General features: G+C 37.0%; 1 protein-coding gene and 1 long non-coding RNA gene across 2 annotated transcripts in view; one reads left to right on the top strand and one right to left on the bottom strand.

The window, feature by feature from the left end:
• LOC124631854 (indian hedgehog protein) overlaps positions 1-15687 on the bottom strand; it is a 38588-nt gene extending 22901 nt beyond the window's left edge. The window contains exon 1 of the mRNA XM_047166483.1: positions 15143-15687. Within this exon, the coding sequence (XP_047022439.1) occupies positions 15143-15559 (417 nt within the window). The 5' untranslated portion in view covers positions 15560-15687. The remainder of the gene's footprint in view (positions 1-15142) is intronic.
• Positions 15688-18472: 2785 nt separating this feature from the next.
• Positions 18473-20557, top strand: LOC124631922. The gene is made up of 2 exons (XR_006984559.1): positions 18473-18978; positions 20088-20557. It is a non-coding gene; the product is annotated as an uncharacterized LOC124631922 (long non-coding RNA).
• The last annotated feature ends 660 nt before the right edge of the window (positions 20558-21217 follow it).

The raw sequence follows: 21217 nt of genomic DNA on the forward strand, positions 1-21217 counted from the left end.
CCGACTAGCTCGTATCTCACCTTTAAACGAACAATCCTGTAGCTCCATGGTTTTCACCACTAAAGTTACATCGCTTTAACCGTTGTTCAGGTAAAATGTCGCGTAGACTTTTCTAGTTTAAGTTTATAGTCACTTTCATTAAGTAAGAGCCTTCCTGCATTATTAATTTATTGCGAAGGTACTCGTTCCAGATTTTTCCAAGGCGGGAGCGGATCATAAACGCATGCAGCATACGAACATTCGCATCAATGCCTTCCCATATAAACAACCGACCCATAAAGAAAACCAATTACATGCTCGTGAAGCCATTTTAACAACAACGAAAATGTAAAAATTGAAATTGCATGATTTTATGATAATTGAAATTAACTTTTTAATGCCGAAACCTTCGGGGCGGATCGTTTGCCACACCAATTGAAATTTCAAATGAAAACTGTTGGAAACAAATTTCCCGAGCGCAAACGTAAACAGTTAAACAGAAGCGGGTGAGGCGATATAGGACGAATACATAAAGGGAGCATTCCTGAAATTAGGAACATGTGATTCATATCGTGAAACGGTCAAACATTCTTAAGTAGCACTAAATGTGTGTAAAACGAAGAAGTGAGTAAACGTAATAGTAGGTGTGTAGATAGTTATTTCTCGGCAAATATTGCCCATAAAACGTTCTCTCGGCCATACTTCCCTTGAACTCGACCGCAGCCGAGTGTTCACGGTCGTCGTAGAAGCGCGCATTTGTAATATTTTGAATGGCTGGTAACAAATAATTAACGCTGGATTCCAATTTATATCGACACTCGAAACCTGCAGCAGTAAATTCTGTATCGGCTATTAAATACATCATTACTTTTAAAGTTATATTGGTACTTGTCTTAGTACTCTTGCGCTTGCCGTAGTTTGTGTTTCATAATGCTCGCTAGTTTAATATTTTGATAAAAGGTTACATCTTAATCAATATAATATCATGATATTTTTATTCAGCATTCGTGTCTTTATCTTGAATAAAAAAATATTGCGTTAATATAAACATATCATTCTTTGAGGTTTAAGTTTATGTAGTATTATGTATGATCAAAAGAAGAAGAATAAACAAATAACTCATAATTCTTGTAACTTATTTAGGATCCTTATAAAAGCTGCGATAAGCTTGTGTAAACTAACCATATGTGCTAAAATAAATTACGGTACGATACAGTAAACAATTGAATTCCAACGAAGCCGATCCTCAGATGGTTTTCACCGAAGGAGTTTCCTTATCCATTTCAATTACGGGAAGTGCTTATGCAGGTTCTAATTTTAAGTCTGAACAACTACTCGTACTTACGCAAATTTCTATTTCTTTTCTACCTTAGAAGCTTCACACACCTACGATGTAACGGCATTACAACTCTAACACGACCCGACAACAGAATACAAGCTCATTTCCATGTCTATTTAACATTGAAACTGTTACGTCAAATAATATTGATAGTGAAAGTTGTCATCTATTTTTTGCGAGTCATTTGATATGATGTACAATGGCGAACTCGTAATTTACTATGATAATTTCTCGCTGAGAGACAAGCATGATTCACAAGCGGTTTGTTACTACTCCGCGCCGGGATGGTTACAATAACAACCGGCACGCTCACTCACATTCGCACATTCCTGCGAATTGACTTCAAGCAACAACACAAGAATGCACTTTACCTTCCGACGAGGTCTCAATCGGTAATTTTTTATATGTTATTACGGACGGACCACTGCGATATACATGACACTCGACATGGCGAGATTAATTTCCGATGTGGCAGATTGTCACTATAATTTATGATCGACCATTGTCTCTTAAGTGACGTCATTTTATGCAAGGCATTGCCATCTGATTAAATATACTTGCATTGTTAAAAATACTTTTTCAATGCATACAATTTAGGGCTGATTGGACGAATGAAGGTGTTTAAATGCTAAGAAAGTGAGCGCGTAGAAGGTGAACGATTCTAACGACTGGTGAGTTTGAAAGCTTGTAGTTTAACATAACATTTGAGTGGTATGTGTGCCAAAAACAATGTAAACACATAGAGTCGTAGGGCGACAGTCGGCCGGGCACAGACCACAGCGCGGTTGAGCGCGCCGCGCGTGCGGTACCGGGGCGCGTCGCCGCGTCGGCTGCTTGTCACACAAACTGGTGACCGCTGCGATCTTCTTGTATTTCAGCTGACCGCAGCGCACCTCAGTCAACGACCTCGACACTCCCTGACCATCACAATTTGTCGCATACAATCAAAAACATTTATAGGCGTTAAATCGTCTCTTAAACGGTCCTATAAAGCAGATGTAAAGCGGTCGTAAAATCGTTACTGCACTTTGTGGAATTGTTAAACTATAGGTGTTAGATAGGACAAAATTAAATAGTGTACATGAGCCTCATTACACCTCTTTAAAAAATGTAACTTAATTATTTGTTACACTATCTAGATAACTGCGTGTTTGCCTTAAATTGAATTAGAATTAAATGTTAAGCAGAACTGAAAGTTAATACCTTAAGTGCGATATCAGGGTACGGAATCTTATACATTCTCAGTCTCACGTAAATATTATACATTTTTGTGTCTATGTATGGTTGTTATTTAGATATGTCAGTATGTATATTAGGTATGGCTGCGACGTCTTGAATAGTCATATTTAAGCGTTAAGTATGCGTGTCTTTAGGGGGCTGTCAGTATTACAAAGGTTTGTCCGCCAGAACACCGCTGGGTGGAGCTAATAAACTATTTGAGTAGAGGCCGTGTGTTGACACTGGCGTTTCACACCTGAACAATGCTCCTCGTTTGCATTAATGTAAATTAGGTTAGGCCGGCCGCCGCCGCGCCTACGTTCAATTAGATGTACCCTAAAGTAGCGCATGTGTGCATGTGTAAACACAGCTAATAACGTGTACCTACCGAAAACACGTGTGTAATGAGCCGCATAAAAATACTTGCTATGTGAGGCGATGCGCAAGAGCTCTTGCGCGAACGCTCCACACACTCAATGTCAGAGAAAGCTTAATGAAGAAAGCAGATCATCTCCTTTCAATGTGCGGCTGAACTTGTTCTACCATGCTTCAGACATGATGACTTCTATTTATCTGAATTATAATTTATTAGATGCGAACATTAACACGACATGTATCACAATATCCCTCTGACGGCTTAAGCAAAGGACCCTACTTTCAGTTTCCCTATGTTTTAAGAATTGAGTTAAACTGTCAACAGTTTCCGCTAATATGAGAATGTGGTTTTGTTTGTAAATAAAAAGTTAAAAGCTAAACGACCGATCTATCTCATTCCACATAAAGTTATATTTAGTAAAATGCCGTTTATGAAACGATGTCTACTATTAACCAAATTATACAATTTATAAATAGTCTGTTCTCAAAGTATGTTGAGTTGGAGGCCGGGTGCGGCTGCGGTGTCAAAGACTGGCAACTTCTGTTCATCGTCCATCAGCGATGCGCCGCGCCGCTCGCGATCGCGTAAACAACGACCGGCGCGCGCGCAGCCAAACGATTTGCGTTTCTAAGAGATTCCGCGTACCCGGCATGACTTCCTATTACACTTAAACAAAAATATATCTAGCTAACTCTGCGAAATTACGAAATACTTCAGAACTTGAAATTGCAACAGAAAGTCCAAAAATAATATCTAAGACCGCAAAAGGAAATCAACAGGACGTGCCATTAACATTTCCGAACGTCACAAATCACACCACCAAAATGCGAGATGTATAACCGAAAAAGATCTATGCTGGGAAGGATTTTTTTATTGTGAAGCGGCTGAGTCGCACGCGCGGCTCGATTGTGGCTGTGTGGTCCTCGCTAGCCACTTTGTAAATAGTGCGGTTTACCTTTTTCAACTTTTGTGTTTTGTTACCTTTTGTGCTGTTGTAGGGCCAATATTACCATAGCTATTTAGGCTCGTCGGATAAATAAATACGCCATTTATCATGATAGATAACTGATGCACGTGAACGTCGCCGCCGCGTCACAGATGGAGTGAAGATTTGATCTTTACTTTGAACAATTTGTAGTGATTTATCTTTGCATTGTTTTCTAGTAATAGTCGATAAATTATTAGTGGGAGCCGTGGTAATATGAAAATAAGAATTTATGACTGGTGGAGCAAATTAAACGAATTGTTTTGCAGTGCTACGAAGCTACGGATTTAATTTTCTGAGTGTTTATGATCATAGCACTTAACTATATGTTAAGTTTCTAAAACTATTAAATTCCACGCTTAGTTTTGAGTTAAATAATATATTCAATAGATTTGGTTTAAAATTAACATTTGATTTTCAATCTTATTTTATAATATATATTTTATAATATATTTGATAATTGATTCCTAGCACTGCTTAAGATTAATAATTCTCAAACTTCTATCACACCAAGAACATGAAAAGTCATCCTTTTTATCATTAACCAAACCAATGTAAGTATATTTAAAAGCCGTCCTTTCAGAATGCGGGCGTCATCGGTGCTACATCAAATCGTAGCACAATAAATTTACCCAAACCGCAGGCTCTTTCACAATATTTGTATCGGGCGTATTACGGTACGACAAAAAGGGCCGAAAGGGCGGCCCTCGTTGAATGAAGGGAAGGTAAATAAATATAAATAAAAGTGATGGCGGCTTGGGGCTCGGGGGAGGCGGGCGTCCCGCGGCGCCTCGGGCCTCGGCTCGTAGGCATGCGCGCGCGTCGCGATCTAGCTCTCAACAAGCCGGCCTTTTGCTCGGCGCTATCAACTGTTTATACCCTTTTAACCTATTAGCTAGTTAACATGAAAGAAAAATGAAATAATGACGTACCTAATATCTCCAAAGTTTTAAGACCATTATCGCTTGTAAAACGCTACGCTTCTCAAGTGTTTTCACAGAGGCATAGATGCCTTTAAATCTGCCGCAATAGTAAATGTATTTTTGAAACATGTCACATGTCAAAGCTTGATTGAAAATAGGCACCTCCGAATAGAGAACATTCTCTTTTTTGATGTCGGTTAAAAAATCTCGATGTTGCGCACATTGTGTTACAAGTAGGTATGTGTAATAAACCAAGCGTCGATACATTGCTAAAAAAACGTTGTACATTGTAAAAATCTCAATTACATGCTCATTGTTCTTTACATGTACTTGTCACACGTCATTAAATGAGACCAATGAGAGTCGTAAATGTATTGTCGGAGCTGATCGCTTGCGCTTGTGAGTGTAATCGTACAGCAGGACCAATTACGGGCTTGTGCCAGGCCAACGTGCACTTTTATTGGGTGTAAGATTTAAGTGCCGATCGACACGCCGAGGTCTGGCCCTGCCTGATTTTTACGGCCACTTAAGCCTTTACGGACAGCTTTTACTCGAAATTTAAGTACATTAATCGTTGTCTATCATTATTGACTTGAAAAATCAGTAATTACATTTTCGATTCAGTAAATGATGATGAATTGTTGGCTGTAAAGTAGAGGACAGGTTTTGAGAAGAAAAATCTTACTTTAAGCCTATAGTATCTTGACACTGCAGAGAAAGAAAGATGTGAAGAACCTAAGAGAAAAAGTTGTAAAAGTTTTGCTATATGGAACTTCTCATGGTTAATTCATAACCGATATTTGAAATGGTTGGTTGAATCACCTCCATGCCAACGTTTCATAGCCAATATATCATAATGTCTTATATAAAACCAGGGAAGGGATCGCAATAAATCATCAAAATCCATCGATAAGCTCAAAACGGATTGCACTTTAAAGCTCAAACATTGCAATATTATGCGAACAATCTTACATAAACAAACTCCAACGATAAATTTTGGACTTTTCATTGATGTTGGCGCCTGTGCGTGACGTCATACGGTGCCTACAGAAAAAGGAATACGTGTCTACTTCATTACGCTATGCGGAAAATAACAAAGCAACCTAATTGTAATTTGTAGGTACCAAAGTATGAATGGATTAATCAAATTAAATACCTGACGCAATACCTATCAAATGCGATGTAAGTTAATTGATTTTAAAATGTACAGAAGCAAAAAGTACTTACTACATGTATTGAAATTACGCCAACATTATCCTTAGTACCAAATCTATTTAAAACAATGGCCCATTTCTCTACATTTTCTTATAGAAAATCCCTTGGATTTACGGTCGGCCGAGATGCATCAAAACTCTTTGCTGATGATGCCAAAGTAATCATCGATAAATTGTGGCGGCTAATGTTTCATCATACATAATAGTTATGGACACGGAACCGGTTGGTTATAAACTTATGAAAACATGTTCTTTTAGTGTATGGTAAGCTTCTGAAACACTTTTAATAGGTACGCAGTATCGAGGTGAATGAGTCTAGAATGTTTTCACGACCTCTATTGAGTTTGAGTTTGATAAATTACACTTGCATCGTAGTTAATTTTCTCATTTTTCAGGTAATATCGCTTGAGTGCATGCCATGGACAGCAAAAAAAAAACTATCATAAACACAGGGTTAGGTTTATGTGTAGCTTGTAGAAAATTGTTTCCTACAAGATAATTGGACATCGAATAAATCAAATTTATATATTTAACTCTTTAACAAATAAATATGGGTAATAAACCATAGTATAAAATCAGCCGAAAAAGAGGTCAAACGTGAAATAACATTATTCATATTTCCCTAATCTGTGATCGACACAAATTCCAAAATAAAATATGTTTGATACAATATCGCAACATATTGTAATAGAATTATGTATGGTAACATAAATCACGATTTTCTCATTATTAAGTAAGCAGATATGAGAAGCTTCATAACTTGGAAAGCGGAACAATCATAAAACAGGCCGTATACATTTTTGTAGTGGCTGAGCCCGTGCCTCTTAGCATTGACTGAGGTTTGACAGATAACGCTAAGATAACCACAAACAGCTAGCTGACAAATATTTGCCGCAGTAATTAAAACAAACCAACGTCGGAGACACACGACACTCACGCAAACACTGGGGACCGCTTTTTGCGACGACCCACTCGCTTTTCTTTTCTTTTAGTTGAGATAATATGAAAAAAGTAACATAAAAGGATAGTCAACAAAGCATTCTACAAATCCAAGTCCCGCAGTATTAAAAGGATTTATTTTTTATTCAGCCCAGGCATCGTTGCTATGACATTATATGATCAATTAAATATGTTATTTTATTAGGTATATTAACGTATTCTAAGTTTTTTTAAGCTTAGGTGTATTGACAATGTCATGTGCTTTTCAGAAATATTTTCTGAAATAAAATGAAAACTTCTCAACCAAGGCCGCGCGATTTTCGTTTTCATTCTGTATTGAGCTTACAGATTACGTAATTAGTTGTTCCAACAGTTATCCTGTGCGTTTATGTTTATCTAACGAGTCTTGCAGCCATAGTTACCGGAATATATTAACACTCGGCAAGATTCTCCATCTCCGAAGCAATAAATTAAGTGTTACTGCATAAACTACTGAATGTTTCTATTACTCCATGCAACTCTTTAGAAGGGACCACGTCAGTTTCATAACATAAAGAGATATTGAATCAATGATAGGACCGAGCATTATTGTCAGCCGTACATTTTCCTTATAAGTTAATCTGTTAAGTACGTTCTGCCATAAGATTATGACTGAATCCACAATAAGTCATACAACAATAAGTTTTTCCGAGTACACGACTACATTTCACCAAGGTTTGTTTATCTAGCAAGTGCTCAAGCAGAACAAGCTACAACTACTCATACATTGTGCAGTGCTCACTAAATGTCTGATTTATGTTAAGGTATTAGCACACTTGTGTTTACATACATCACGACTGTTTACGTTTGTGAGAGAAATTCAAATCGTTAATTTATCGCCACCTTAAGAAGCAACTATATAAAACAAACCGCAAACACGGACGAGGTTCAAAGACCTATCACTTGAACAGTTTGGCGTGTGTTTGAACAAGTGTCCGCCGACAACTTGCGAACATAAAGGGCTTCCATAATATGAACAATTATAATTCACTATATGTTTTACCATGGCACAATGCACATTGCACTTACTTAGACAAGACAGTTTCACAAAGACTGGCCACTTTTCAAGATCATTTTAAATCAAACACGGAGGCGTAAACAATAGAAGCTAAAAATAACGACTCATACTTACACGTGATTGTTACAACATAACATACAAGAGAGATTATACTTAGTAAATAAGGACAGGTCGGGGGATATTCCGCGTTCGCAATTAATTGTATGTATCCGATTACAATCAAGCGTTGAAGAAATTAGTTATCAACAACAATCGATTGTTCGGTATGAAAGAAACATTAGGTGTGACTGCTACAAACGAAGCTTCGACCTACCTAATTATTCGATGTAACAATAGTGCCATAGTAATTTTGATATATAATTACAGTATTTTGTAGAAAAAATATTACAGCATTGTTTTAGAGTACAGAAGTGACTATTCATATTACTCGCCTAAGTTAAACTGACACTTACTCATCAGTCATTCCTAGTCGTAAAACATACTTAAGTAATTAGTACTACCAACGCGAAAGTAACAGTTTATATGTTTGTTTATTTTCAAGGTTAAGCTGCTGATTTAGAGATGAAAAAAGAAGTTGCTAAAGAAATATAATTAGTATTCCACATATACGCACTCTTGGTCATACACATGTAATAAGGCTCATAAAAATGTAATTTCGCGGTAAACGTACATCCGATTTTTACATCGGCACGTTACATGGAGACTGAAAATCTTGTCGAAGATCAGAAATGTTTATTTTATTAATTTTAATAACCCGCCAGATGTGATTCCAACAAGAACCCATATTTGTTTACTATTTGAATCACTAACAACATCTGAATAATCCTATCGTAAAATACCTTTTCATGTATGAAAAGTTGTAACTTTTGAATAGTTGTAAAGTCATATACATTCGAGTTGTAGATAGTACGAGTGCCGTTGATAAAAACGCGATATTATAATACGGCTGTTAGGAGGTCTTTATAACATTTTACAACGTTGTAAACCCACCGTAGAATTTTAGGATTAATTTGATTATGGTCAATTATTCACAAAGCGATCGGGCCTCGTTCCGTTTTTTATCCTGCGCTAATAAGCCCAAAAGTATCTAATTTGGTCGGCGGTGTCTTTGCCGCTAACAAATTAAACCACTTTAGCGTATCAGGCAATGAAATTAAATCAATATTAACAATCGATAATTAAGTAAGTTTAAAACGGTGCCATCATATAAAACGTTTATTTGATTTACCCAACTATTTACCTACCTACTTAATTACCGCTCGGCTTGAGAACATGCTTTTAGAATTAAGGTTAATTCCTAACATTTCTACAAATATAGAAACTCCGTGTTAATTAATGTTTTCGTTATTTAAGAGGATGTCAAACACGAGGCTAATCTTCGGATTACAATAGGGTTTAAAAAGTAGATAACAAAAGCGAGTGTGGCGGGTGGGATTGCTACGCTATCTGCGCGCGCGCACCGCAGTAAAAGCTCATTGTAACTCGAGCTTCAAATACGAAATTGAATAATGCTGACCTATCCCGCGACCGCCTTGCCCATAAATCACCGAGATATTTATGTCCCTCAACCCCCGCGCCTCCGCCGCACCCCTTCTTACTCCTTTGCGTTATTCGCGTCCAGGGATATAAAATATTAAATAAAAACTTACATAAAATGGTAAGTAATTCCGATTGGAATCGGAGGAGTGCAAGCGGTGTGGTTCAGCGCCTATTCTGCGGTTTGCCGGCTAGCCAACCAATTGCTAAACCGTTTTTACTCTGAAATACCGACTCGAATTCGTTTTCACGTGGTCATGTACATTGGTATGCATTTACCTGACATATGTACAGTCAGTCAGTAAAGCAAAACATCACTAATTCAGAATGCATTAACTTGGGCAATGCAATGTGTACTGGTTAACTTGTGCAAAGTTCATAAAGTGCACTTGTGTACCATTTAATATTTCAGTGCAGTGATGATGTAAATCTGGGCAATTGTTTGTAAATAAAGATTACAAGCTTGTGGAAGCTGTAGCATAAATCCCGAGCTGTCACCGAGCACGTTACGCAACACAACAACCGACGGAAAGAGCATAACGCATTTATCTGTGAAGCATCTGGCATGTAATGTACCGCTTCCCGTGCGCATTAACTTTACTTATATTCCCTCTTATTTATGAGAAATAAATAATACTATTAGACGGAGATACCGATTCCTGATAAAAAGTGGGCCCGAGTTAAATGGGAGGCTCGGTGGAGGCAGAAAGAAAGTAATGGAGGCGCATCGAACCGGTTTGGAGATTTTTACGAATGCAAGGCTGCTCAGCTCGGCTCCGACTATGTGCTGCCCGCGGCGAGCACATAACATGACCGACGCCGGATTCGCGCCGGCCTTTCTTCCACGCACACACTCGCGTCTCATCGTCCGTACATTCCTTCAACCGATTATTATCTGCATATAACTGGATTCCGCCTAAAGATACCTACGCCCATTAAAGATTTGCTGTGCAATCAACTCGCAGTCTTGAGTCATTATTTACAAATACTCGGCCAAACAATAGTATCCTTAATACTCGGCCAAACAATAGTATCCTTGAACACCTCAACACTATTTCAGGATTTGGGTTGACTTACCCTGAATTATGTGTGATGACGTTAAACCGTATTGAGTTTGTTTGGGCTTTGATTGTAAACACCTTGTCCAAATCGCTAAATCAAGTCGACTACGTCCTAATTACATCCGATTGACATTGCATCAAAACCGTTTAGTTTAGAAATAGCTCACCCGGTAAACATGTCATAGTTTTGTAACGGAATTAATGAATTTTAGCCTTCCCACGTCATCCCCCGGTTGATATTATGGATTTTGACAGAGTTTCGCAGGATATGTAATCGCAAACATCATCGCAGTTATAGTCAAACTGCATTCCATGATGAATATCTATTGATTGATATCATATGTAATGAAAAATTTCTACATATCCTTGTAAGTAAATCTCTTACTTAAACATATACCGTCTTACCACAAAAACTTTTAAACGTCAGTTTATGCCTTGTCTAAAAAAATGTCAAATTATGACGTTGACATATGGTTCATTTTGCAGCCAAAATTTTATTAGACAAGTGTAAAACAGGGTTTAAAGTTTTTGTAGTAAGGCCCTTAACGTTAGAAATCACATACCTACTGTATTTTTTGAGATCGTCGTCAATATCCAAAATTAGTTTACTAATAGTGGTATCGGTATAGTGGTAGTAAACTAATTTTGGATATTGAATCAGTTTTATTACTTAACCCGTATTTTGGAGAAAATATGCAACGTATTCTTGAGATGTTATCTTTTGATGTTGTGAAATTGTTAAAATGTGCATTACTATATTAGATACTTCTTTCTTTTAGCATCTACTCTACTTTCTGAGATCACAACAAGGAATAACTTAGACAGCAAGAACATAACATATAAAATGCAAATGTAATATTTTCCCGCAACGCAGAACATTTCTGCAAGCGGCTGATCTTACGTTATTATTTCTTATCTCTCATCTTTGTACTTACTGGAAAACTATGTTTACTTGAAGTATGAAAGCATCAATTAAGCGATGACCTTTTGGTATAGAATATCACATCGCTGACCCACATCGTACAAGTAACTGTATTATAGCTTCGATGGTGAATTTGTTTGTCAACACGCGCACATGTTTGACAAGCCATTAGAGCGAGGCCAAACACATACTTGTCCATCGGCTTAGCTGAACGCTGAAATATTAGTTTCCAGCCACTGACCGATTTTCCTACTAAATACAGAACAAACTTGTTGTCATACTTTATGGGTAGACCAACAACACATGTAAATATGATTTATAACAAGTTATGCTGTGGTGACTGTGTCATTTTATAACTGAAACATAACCATCTAACAATGTAGAATGAGTTGACATCAATGCGATTCATGGAATCTCATCACTTCCCACACTACCTCAACAATGACGTTTAGTAAATTTTCAATTTTCATTATCACAAAAATTATGAGCAGGCACTAAGCATAGTTGTTTAAAATAATAATATACTGCAATTATTGCTGGCATTATATTGATATAGAAAAAAACTTACACTTTGCATGTTAATTATGACATTTATTAGTCAAAGCTTTATCAGTATTAATCTCACTGAGAAAACTACTCCTGTTCATTAAACATGAATGAATCAAAAGACTAACATTATACACACGTACATATTTATCATTGCTTGAGTAATTTTTATTTGGATTCTCACGCTGATCTATTTTTACATTTTTGTTTGAGAAGCAATTTGCTAAATATGGCATCATCTATAACAGGGCTCACAAGGATGCTCATGTTCCGAATGAAAAGATGTTCACTAGTTTAGTCTAGCCTGGCTGCATAACATAGATAGCCTCTTCGCTCAAACTAAACCTGTTCCAACTAAGCACAGCCTTAATGTGATTCCTAACGTTAAGATTGTAGATACCGATGCACAGTTCATTCAATATCTTCAACAAAAATATTAGAGTAAAACTTATTCTGTGCTTAGCGTGGGAAAATCAAAACTTGTAACAAACGATTTGATGTAGGTACTTAGGTACTTTACTATGAAGTAACGGCGAGTCACTCACGGCTTTCAGAGATTTAGTGTTTCCAAGAAATTGCATCTATTCTTTCAGATAAATTATTACCTGTATAATTATCATTTACGGTAATTAAATAGTAGTTATTAAGGCCTACCTATAATCATAAACATGTACATAATATATATACGTAGGTACACAGCAGCAACAGCTATAAGGAATCTGCGCGGTTTCTTTGACGATACGCACGATGTAGTTATTTGCTAACCGCAATTGTCAATTACTCATGTAAACTATTATAACGAGTTCGTAAATATCATTTATATACGTGGGTCTCTATTTATAGTTATGTAACTCCTATAGGTGAACTATTTTTGTATCAATTTACAAAATTATTAACCATTAGCCTTCAAAAAGCCTACAGGAAGCAAAGTTGAAGAAAAAATTACTTAAAAGTATTTAAGATTTTACATTAAGTTTTTTAATGTAATTTTTTTTAATTAATAGCTTGACGTTTACGTTTTTGTTCAGTTGATAGCTTTTTGCTAAACAGCGTGATACTATTTTCTGATAAAGAAATTGGCAAATATTGTTGCTATGGTAAACAATAAATGATGATAATGAACTAATGAAATTTTATATTTCCTTTGCATTAAAAGCAGTCATAAAGTTACATTGAAAAACTATTTAATTATCTGGTTATGATGCCACGCAAATTGTAAAGTTGACTAAAAGCCGTTGGCAACCTGCCACTTCACAGCGCAATTTGTCAACTACTAACCCACCAATGTCAAACGCGGTTACAAGATTAAGTACCAACGTATTCTACATTTATGCGATAATGCATATCACACTCAGGGTGGGAAACTATATACACGACATACAACAAAATATTAACTTGGCTACTGCTCATTAATTCAAAATAGGTACCTACTTATTTACAAAAAAATCTAAATGACTTCAACATTCAATTTATCCGTGAAACCACCTAAGTATGACATGTAACCTTCTCCTAAGCTGCAAACCGCATCAAAATCGATTCATCCAAACGTGAGATAATCGTGCACAAACATACATACGTACAAACATACGGGTCAAACTAAGAACCTTCTTTTATGAAGTCGGTTAAAATACGTTGATACTCAACATCAGAAGAAAATTCAAGAAAACTGCAATCGCTTATCCGTCCGTGTTAGTGAACTGAAGGAAATGGGTTACTATGTTGATCGTAGGCGACAAACGTTCAATCTCTTGTGCCCTAGCTGTACTCCACTGGCTATCTTTTAAGCTGATTTTTATAGCTACACGTGGGCTCAATCGGAATAGGCACGCCTATAATGTCGAATTAAAAAAAACACTACACAAAATTATCTCTGAAATTCACCACAAGAAAATCTGGGGTGTTAAACTTCTTAAGTTCTTTCTTACACTTCAGATATTACTTATGATTCAGAGATTACTTATGATGTTTTAAGTGATTTATAGGGAAATTATTTTTATAGCTCTTCATTTAAAAGTTTTTCTCTTAAAAAAAGAAGATAGAACCCCATTACTTATTTTCCTGCGTGCAATATTTTTATGTTTAAATAATTAAATTATTTATTTTGTCATCTTCCCACAGGGCCATGTGCGAAGTTATAGGTAGGTAAATAGTATTCAATTCATGATAAATATAATGCGTCACAAAAAATATCAAATAATTCTATCGACGCGATTGCAAGGCGGTGCGCGTTCTATAAACATTCAATTGTAAACAATTTAACTCTTAACGTAGCTAAATACCTCGATACATAAATATTTTTGTGCGGTATAAAAGTAGATCCGTACAATAAACATGTAGTAAAAAAATGCGCATAACTGTTCTGTAATCTTAAATATTAAAAACAAGATCATCCGCCACGCAAGTAGGTGGTAGCTCCGACCTATTCAGGACATGTTTAATTAATTATCAACGCTCGTCAAATAAAAAATAATTCACAATTGTTCTGATGCGTAATATTGAAGTTGAACTAAAATCGGGAACAATACAGTAACCCTCAACAATAAGTTTCCCGTAAGTTGTCTTTATATTTATACAAAGCATCTTGAATGACAACGCACGATACTGAATGCCTTCGACACCAAATTTTATGACGGCCATATATTCACCGAAACTGGCATCAAAATTGTAAAGAATTCATCATTCATCCATTAGTCACAGAGTCAAAATATTTGTTGACAAAGCCTGCGTAATTGCAGTACTACAATCGAAACACTCGCTACGAAGCTACCGTAACGCCCGCAATTTGTTCCCATTGTTCCACGCGCGTAATGTTTACATCGGCGATTGTCCCTGGCCGCGCACTAAGGAGCTGTTTTCAAAACAGTGGACACTTCATGAAATCCATTGTTTAGCGAGACAACTTCCAACGACTATAACGGGGCAGCATACCATAGCACTGTCCACTAAACTTTCATTCCTGAAGTTCCATAATCGTTGCATGCGTCGACGACGCTGAAGTCAGTTAATTCAGTTTAAGAGGAAAACTCATGGAAAATGAGAAAACTCACCTGTGTCATAAGGCGATCAGCACCCGTACCCTCGTCATCCCTGAAGTCGATATCCGGATTATAATTCGGCACTAAGTCTTTGAACCTATCGTCGTCTCTGGTGATGCGACCCTCAGGAGGTCCACTGGCGGTATTCTTGTTTTCACTAATGTTAGGGTCGTGCTGGCCGAAGACCAGGGGTGTGATGCGGCGCGAGCCCTGACGGCGGGTATAGCCGCGGCTCGGGCCGCATGCCGCCGCCGCGCCCAGCCACAGTAGCACCAGCGACAGCCTCATCTCGCAGACATCACTCCACACGCGCTCGACGCACGACCAACGCGCGCCGCGATCTGAGCGACACTGAGAGCCGGCTGCCGCAGCCCGATCCGATCGGCGTGCACCACCGAGCCCGGCCTGCATCCCTTGCTCGCCGCCCATGCCGCCACCACCACCGAGCGCGCCGCGCCGCTACCCGCAGCGCGCTGCATTCACAGCGAGCCTTTGCCTCGGCCGCCGAGGGAAATCCGATTGTCACATGTCTATTCATTAACAGTACCCCTCTTGCGTAATAACTATTAATGTCATCAAAGTTTTGCAACTACCCTACCTACTATTATAAATCTATTTTTTTTTTTCTCAATACCCGCTTGCAGAAAAACCAGTACAAAAATGAAATGCGACAAAATCATGTATGATCTCAATAATGTTTTATTTCGTGTTATTGTGAAAGCATTGGGAATGTATTTTTGCAACTGAAATACAGAGAACTATGGATATGCAATTCAGATGACCATAGGCAGCCAAAATAACAACAGGTAAATAATTGGTAACTTAATTTAGTAGGCAACAGGAACATTGGCCTTTTTCCATACCATACTTACTTCATACATAGATTATAGTTACTACCTACCAGTTTCACAATCCTTCAATAAGACGTAATAAAACCAACAAACTTATATTTCCGAGACTTTTAGTTTACTACTTGGAGATGCTTTATTAATAACATTTTGAAATGACCAAACAAATTCAAAACTGCCAAAACGTGACCAAAAGTTAGGTTAAAATAAAGAGAATGTTCTACATGGCGATCGAATTCATAAATCTACGAAAAGTTTCAGAAAATGTTATTTTCAGTTTTTTTTTATACTTATTTTTTTCGTGCAACAACGATAGGAATGCATAGTGCCAACCATCAAAGTACTACAATTTTCCAACATCACAATCTAACTAAAACTGACACTTTTTCAGCGGATATGAACCTGAAACATGTATTAGAAGTTTGTAGGTATTCTAAACCCTGTCACGTGTTTAATCAACTACAACATACATGGCTCAGAAACTTACATTGAAATCGTAGTATGATCTAGAAGGGGCATGGTGGCATTTGTATTTGGATTGCCTTCGCGGTCTCTCAGAAACCGCTTATTGGCGAGCTAATGACCCTTTGTCTCCGCATTTAAACCAAAGCCATGACACGGAGATATAGAAAAACATGGAAGAATTCGCAGATCTCGTATTCATTAGGTACATACGTAGGTACCTAACACAGTAGAGCATCACGTGAATAAGTATTTAATTTTCACTTTATCCTCATACCTATGTAACTAATGAATAAGATGTCCTCAAATGAGTTACCTATACTTATAAAGGTCCAGTCATCACCGTTATTTCGAAACTATTTCAGTTCCTCACAAAAAATTACAAAAAAAATGTTCTCTAATTTACCTGGAGTCAATTACAATTTTAGAAAAGCATTTACTTAGGTAGTATAGGTTTATAGATCATTATAATATCATAAAACATACTTAACGTTATTGACTTGAAAAATATATAATGGTAGATTCGAATCTGTAAGGGCGGTTTATCTCTGCAGTTACATATACTAAACTTACTTTTGGGGTATCCAGTATCCATTTACGCGTTTATGGAAATATGGCTTTTCCGTTTCGTAACTATTACTCAGTTGTAAATGAGTAATACTCATCTTTTCGCGTGCTGTGAATGGCACAGGTATGGTGTATTGTGGTTTACGAAAAACGTCAATAAATAGATAATAGTTGACCTTAATTTACACATTTTGCAAATCCCGTATCATTAGCGTATTCGGGTTTTACCCCCAACGAACGTGGAGTTTGTTTTGAGTGACGAATAATTCGTGCTTTTAGTTATAGGCAAGTAATACTTGAAAACTGTTCAAATATTGAAATACGCTTACCTATACCTACATAAATAATTGTGAAAAACCCGGGACTGAGTCTACACACCGTACGTACCGTTTACCTAGTAATATATGACTTCTTACAATCTGAGGTAAAAAGATTATTCAAAAATAACAGTTAATGACTGTTCAAGTAAATATTTACAAACATACTAAACAAGACTTCGGTACGGGTATCAAATATCCCAACTTATACTCAGTTCTAATTTTAGCTGTAACATAATCGGCAAGACGACACTAACAAAGGATTACGTACATCTCTTTATTGCTGTATCATTAGTTTAATGGTATATCAGTAAGTCTCATATTAGCTCAACCCCATTGATCAAAGATTAACTGTCTGCGAATTAAGCGTTGAGTCATATCTGAGAGGCGTACTTAATAGAACTGATACGTCTCAAGTTAAGTCACTATAAAGCCTTACTAATGTCAACTACGTGATAAATTGAATAGTCTGTCTATAATATTACCTAATTAAAGCAGATAGGCCTCTAAAAGTATCCTCTTTCACACTAAAATCAATCTAATCACACAAAATTATTTCAACAAAAATGACCTGGAAATAATTTGTCACGTAATTTTACTTACATAAACGAAAGTAGGTATCAAGCTCAAACTAATATTTCAGAGGCCACAACAGCTTCCCAAAATAAACTCGTATTTTTCCTCTATAAACTCAAAATATAATGACAGATAGGGAAGTTTTGTATGTAAATTGACAACACTGGATCTATTCAGGACAGTTCTTACGCATATTTGCGCAATAAAACGCATAATCTGCATAATGATCCCGTAAGTCTCACGTAAGGACAAGATTTGTTTCTTTGACACCCCGCTTGTTTTGCTTTATCGCTTACACAACAAGGAAAATATTTTTACTGAGGAGCAAGCTTGATAACTAATCCTTGATAACTAAAACATTCTTTGATAAGTGTCCTTATCCCTTTACTTTTCTTTCTCTACCAGTAACTTTGAGATGGCCGAGATACATAAATGTATCCATGAGGTATCTAATGCTTAACAACACTGGAATCGTTTACAAATAGAGTAAACTCAGTTAGATAGACTTTCACACATCCTTATCTGCCTTACCCAGAAAAGACCCATGAGAACTTTTAACAAAAGGGGTGCGAACGCAACGTGCTCGCACCTCGCACACAAAGATTTGCGCTGCGGACCACTGATAAGATAGGTGACGATAAGTAACTTCCTTATTTAACTACCTTGGAATATAACCGATGACGTCATCTTCTACCCGGTCTGAAACAATTAAGTTGCACTAACGTTACCTACGTTAGTGCAACCCCTTTGTGCTAAATATTTGCGGCTTTGCTACAACAAAAGCATCTTACTTTTGTTCTAATTCTGATAACTCATTAATGTAATAGTGCGGCAAGTTCATACGTGACTACTAGATTCATGTTCGTGGGAAAGTGCACGTCAATCGAAAATATATTTACCCCAAAAATAAAATTGCGAGAAATGTATTAAGCAGTTAGACGAATTTTCAGTAGAGGATTTAACGCGAGTTGCAATTTCACGTGTTTTATCTTCAGTACTGGCGATGGCGGTCAGATCAACGTATATTTTCACCAAAAAAAATATTCAAGAAGAAAGGGCAGGAAGTAATCACAAAAAGGTACGTATTACGTAATCAGTGTTAACACCTACACTAATTCTGGCGCCAACGCTGATAGCCGAGACTTCCCGGCACAATAAAAACGTTCGCATACAATAAACTAGACCAATAACTGAGGGATGTTATTGTAACGGCCACAACTTTAAACGTTCATTCATAACTAAACGGATTTGCGTTCTACAGAATTTTTAAAATACACACTCCTTTATCGAAATATCTGTTTTAAAAGCATTCAAGTTTGAAATATTTAGATTCTATTAGAAAAAAATCAGGGTTTCAGAGTCAATACGGATGAGTAACATTGCGTATTTTCCAGCGTGTTATGGTGATGGTAAAAAAAAACTGTTAATAAAGTTACGTAGCCTATTTATGGATTTGAATGGACCATAATGATTCGTGAATTAAATTAAAAAAAATAGTAGGACCTACTAATTTATCGTGCTGTATAGAAATCTTGTAAATAGTTTTTAGGTGTTGTAACTAATAGGCTAATAAGTAGGTGTACCTGTAGTTTTTAAAAATTGTGATATAAGAATGATACGACCTTGTTGTCGTTCTTCCTCATTTCTACATTAAGAAGAAGCAAATCAAACATGCAAGATGGGGTTATTATTAAAAACATGTCGGTGATCACCCACACATACATAACTAAACAAGATCGACAAACCGATTACCATCCTCTGTAAGGCAGCTAAAGCAAACTGTACCAAGTGGCGAGCGAGTGTCGCGCCCGCACCTCCGTCACTGCGCTTGTGAACAAACATCATTTTCGTCAAAGGACCGGCAACTCGAGGTGTCGGCTAAGGCTAATGGAGGAGAGTGCTGGACCAATACGCCCGGCGTGTAGTGTTTTAAATTGTTTACTCTTCCATAAAACTCTCGAGTTCGTACACATAAGACGGGTGCCGTGTCGTCCAACGCGCGGCTGGAGTGAGATATCTCCCTACTCCAACAACAAACAAAGTTTCCTGCGAACGCAGCCACCACTGCATGTTAAAAAGGATAACTAGTGACTAATACCCTCTTTTCCACTTCAAACCTTCTTATTTATTTAAATTCTGTATGCAATTAGTCAGAGATGGATTAAAATACTTAACATATCTTTCCAGGGACATGGAATTCGCTTAAATTCCAGACTCAGATAAAAAAACATCAAAGTTTAAAGGTTGCTGAGATGCAGAATCGAAAACTTGCTTGGCCAAAATACTTTGCATACTTTCGTATCGCCGGCGCGTAGCTACCGGAGCGTATTACTGTTTAATTTTTTTAACACATTTCATTGATTTAATTTCCTTTGTCTACCTTCTTTGCCCTTTAAATAATCAAGTGCAAAATGTAAACAACCAGCAATGGCCTCTTCTGAAATCGCGGTTTGGTATTAATATATATGAAAAAAATTGTAGGTAGTTTTAAACTGGTTAAATTCAATAATTTTTCAATTACGATCAATAATAACTAACTACGAACAAATGCACAAGGAGTCAAATGGCTCACTTCACAATTGCTAAGTTAGGTAGATTCACTTATTTTGCGAAAAGTGTACAATAACATGCTTGCAATAAAATTTGTCGAATGTAAATATTTTTTTTCCTGGTTGTTTTTTTTTTCACAAAAAAGGAGCATCAGTCTAGGTCGGGTATTAAACGATTAAATACATCTAATTACAAAAAGAAGGATCTAAGTTTAAATTAAAATAAAGATCAAAAATTACTTAGGAAGATAAATCATACTTTTAAAAGGAAAGTAAATATTAAATCTGCTAATCTTAGCAATGTGTTCACATCAACATGTAGGTATTCAAAAGCACTTTTTAAATGAAACTCATAAAGACACAAGGTGTAAAGGAGTCAAACCTGTTTCGTTCATGCGATGCCCTCTAATTGACAAATTGGAATCTTATTAAAATAAAGTTCAAGTTCCTAACTGAACGGGCGCGGGCGCAGGCAGACGTGTGTGATGTCAGTGCGGGAGCTTGCCGACCGGGTGCCGACGAGCGCCGAGTGAACACGATCGAGTCTCAAGCGGCGAGAATAAAAAGTCAGCAGCATTCAAAGCGCGTGCCTCAATGTGTGTGGTCCACTGCGGAGGTCCTCCTCGGCTTTTGATTTATTGAAATCAGAGTTTCACACCCGTTTTCGGTAATTGATTTGATTGCTGTTGTGCAAATTTTCAAGTTGTGATGTTTGCTTTTATTTTTAGTTTATTTTTGAGTAGATATTTTTTATAGTTAAGTAAATAA

Source organism: Helicoverpa zea, chromosome 7 (assembly GCF_022581195.2).
Source record: "Helicoverpa zea isolate HzStark_Cry1AcR chromosome 7, ilHelZeax1.1, whole genome shotgun sequence".
NCBI lineage: Eukaryota > Metazoa > Arthropoda > Insecta > Lepidoptera > Noctuidae > Helicoverpa > Helicoverpa zea.